We start from the raw sequence: 1,000 nt of genomic DNA, 5'->3' as shown, positions 1-1,000 counted from the left end.
GTCCGGACCTGAGGCGGATCCGGCCCGCGCGCGGCTCGTGTTTAATTAGGTCGGTGCCAAACGGAGCTCTCAGGAGGAGCGTTTTTGGATACAGCCAGGCGCTCACGGTTCACCTTTAGTGCAATAGAGCATCGCCTCCGGGACAGACACCAGCCTGAACGTCTCGGACCCGGTAAAAACCCCACGTAAAAGTTGCATCAGTGCAGTAATAAATAAGTCACAAACGTATAATCCACGCCTGAGTCTGAAACAATTCAAAAAGCCCACTTTAGTCCCGGTACAGTCCGTCCGGCCGCGCGTACTACGCGTGCTGCTACACGCACTCACACGTACGCAGAGTCACTGGACTGAGTGCGCCCGAAGTTGGGCACACTCATCCGGGGCAGGTCCTTGTTCCGGATCTCGTAGATGGACTTCCTGCGCGCCTGTACGCCTCGCACGGCTGTTTTGATTTTCCTCCAACCCAAGTGATTGAGCTCAGCCAGGTTGAGTACCACGCAGAAGCCGCTCACGGCAAACATGAAGACCAGAAACACGGTCTTCTCCGTGGGGCGGGACACGTAGCACTCCACGTCTTTGATGCACGGGTAGCGGTCGCACTCGTACACGGAGGGCACGTTGAAGCCGTACAGGAAGTACTGGCCCACGAGGAAGCCTATCTCCAGCGCGTTCCGGAACACCACCTGTATAATGTAGAAGCGCGATATGCCCTCCTGCCGCCGCATTTTCGACTTGGTAGTTCTCATGGCCGAGTTGGGGATCTCCTTCACCTCCAGACAGTCCGGCTCCGCCTCTTTGGTGGAGTTCTCCGTGTTCTGGAGCACTCCGTTCACGATGGTGTTCTTGATCTTTTTGCTCTCGTCCCGTTTGAGCGAGTCTTGGTCCTTGTTGTCCAGGGTCAGGTAGACGGTGGAGAAGCGGCGCTCCTTCTGCTTGGCGGACTGGTGCACGGAGTATGTGATGAAGCAGAGGCTGGGCGTGCACACCATGATGATCTGGA

General features: G+C 56.8%; 1 protein-coding gene across 1 annotated transcript in view; it reads right to left on the bottom strand.

Moving 5' to 3' along the window:
- Positions 1-323: 323 nt before the first annotated feature.
- The window catches only part of gjd2b (gap junction protein delta 2b), a 1,506-nt gene continuing 829 nt past the window's right edge, over positions 324-1,000 (bottom strand). Inside the window, exon 2 of the mRNA XM_020920604.1 lies at positions 324-1,000. This exon is cut by the window's right edge and continues 170 nt beyond it. Coding sequence (XP_020776263.1) covers positions 324-1,000 — 677 coding nt within the window.

Source organism: Boleophthalmus pectinirostris, unplaced genomic scaffold (genome assembly GCF_026225935.1).
Source record: "Boleophthalmus pectinirostris isolate CB_2022bp ecotype Guang Dong unplaced genomic scaffold, ASM2622593v1 HiC_scaffold_10, whole genome shotgun sequence".
Lineage (NCBI taxonomy): Eukaryota > Metazoa > Chordata > Actinopteri > Gobiiformes > Gobiidae > Boleophthalmus > Boleophthalmus pectinirostris.
Note: the sequence above shows the minus strand (reverse complement) of the source record. Positions and strands in the feature narration are given on the sequence as shown.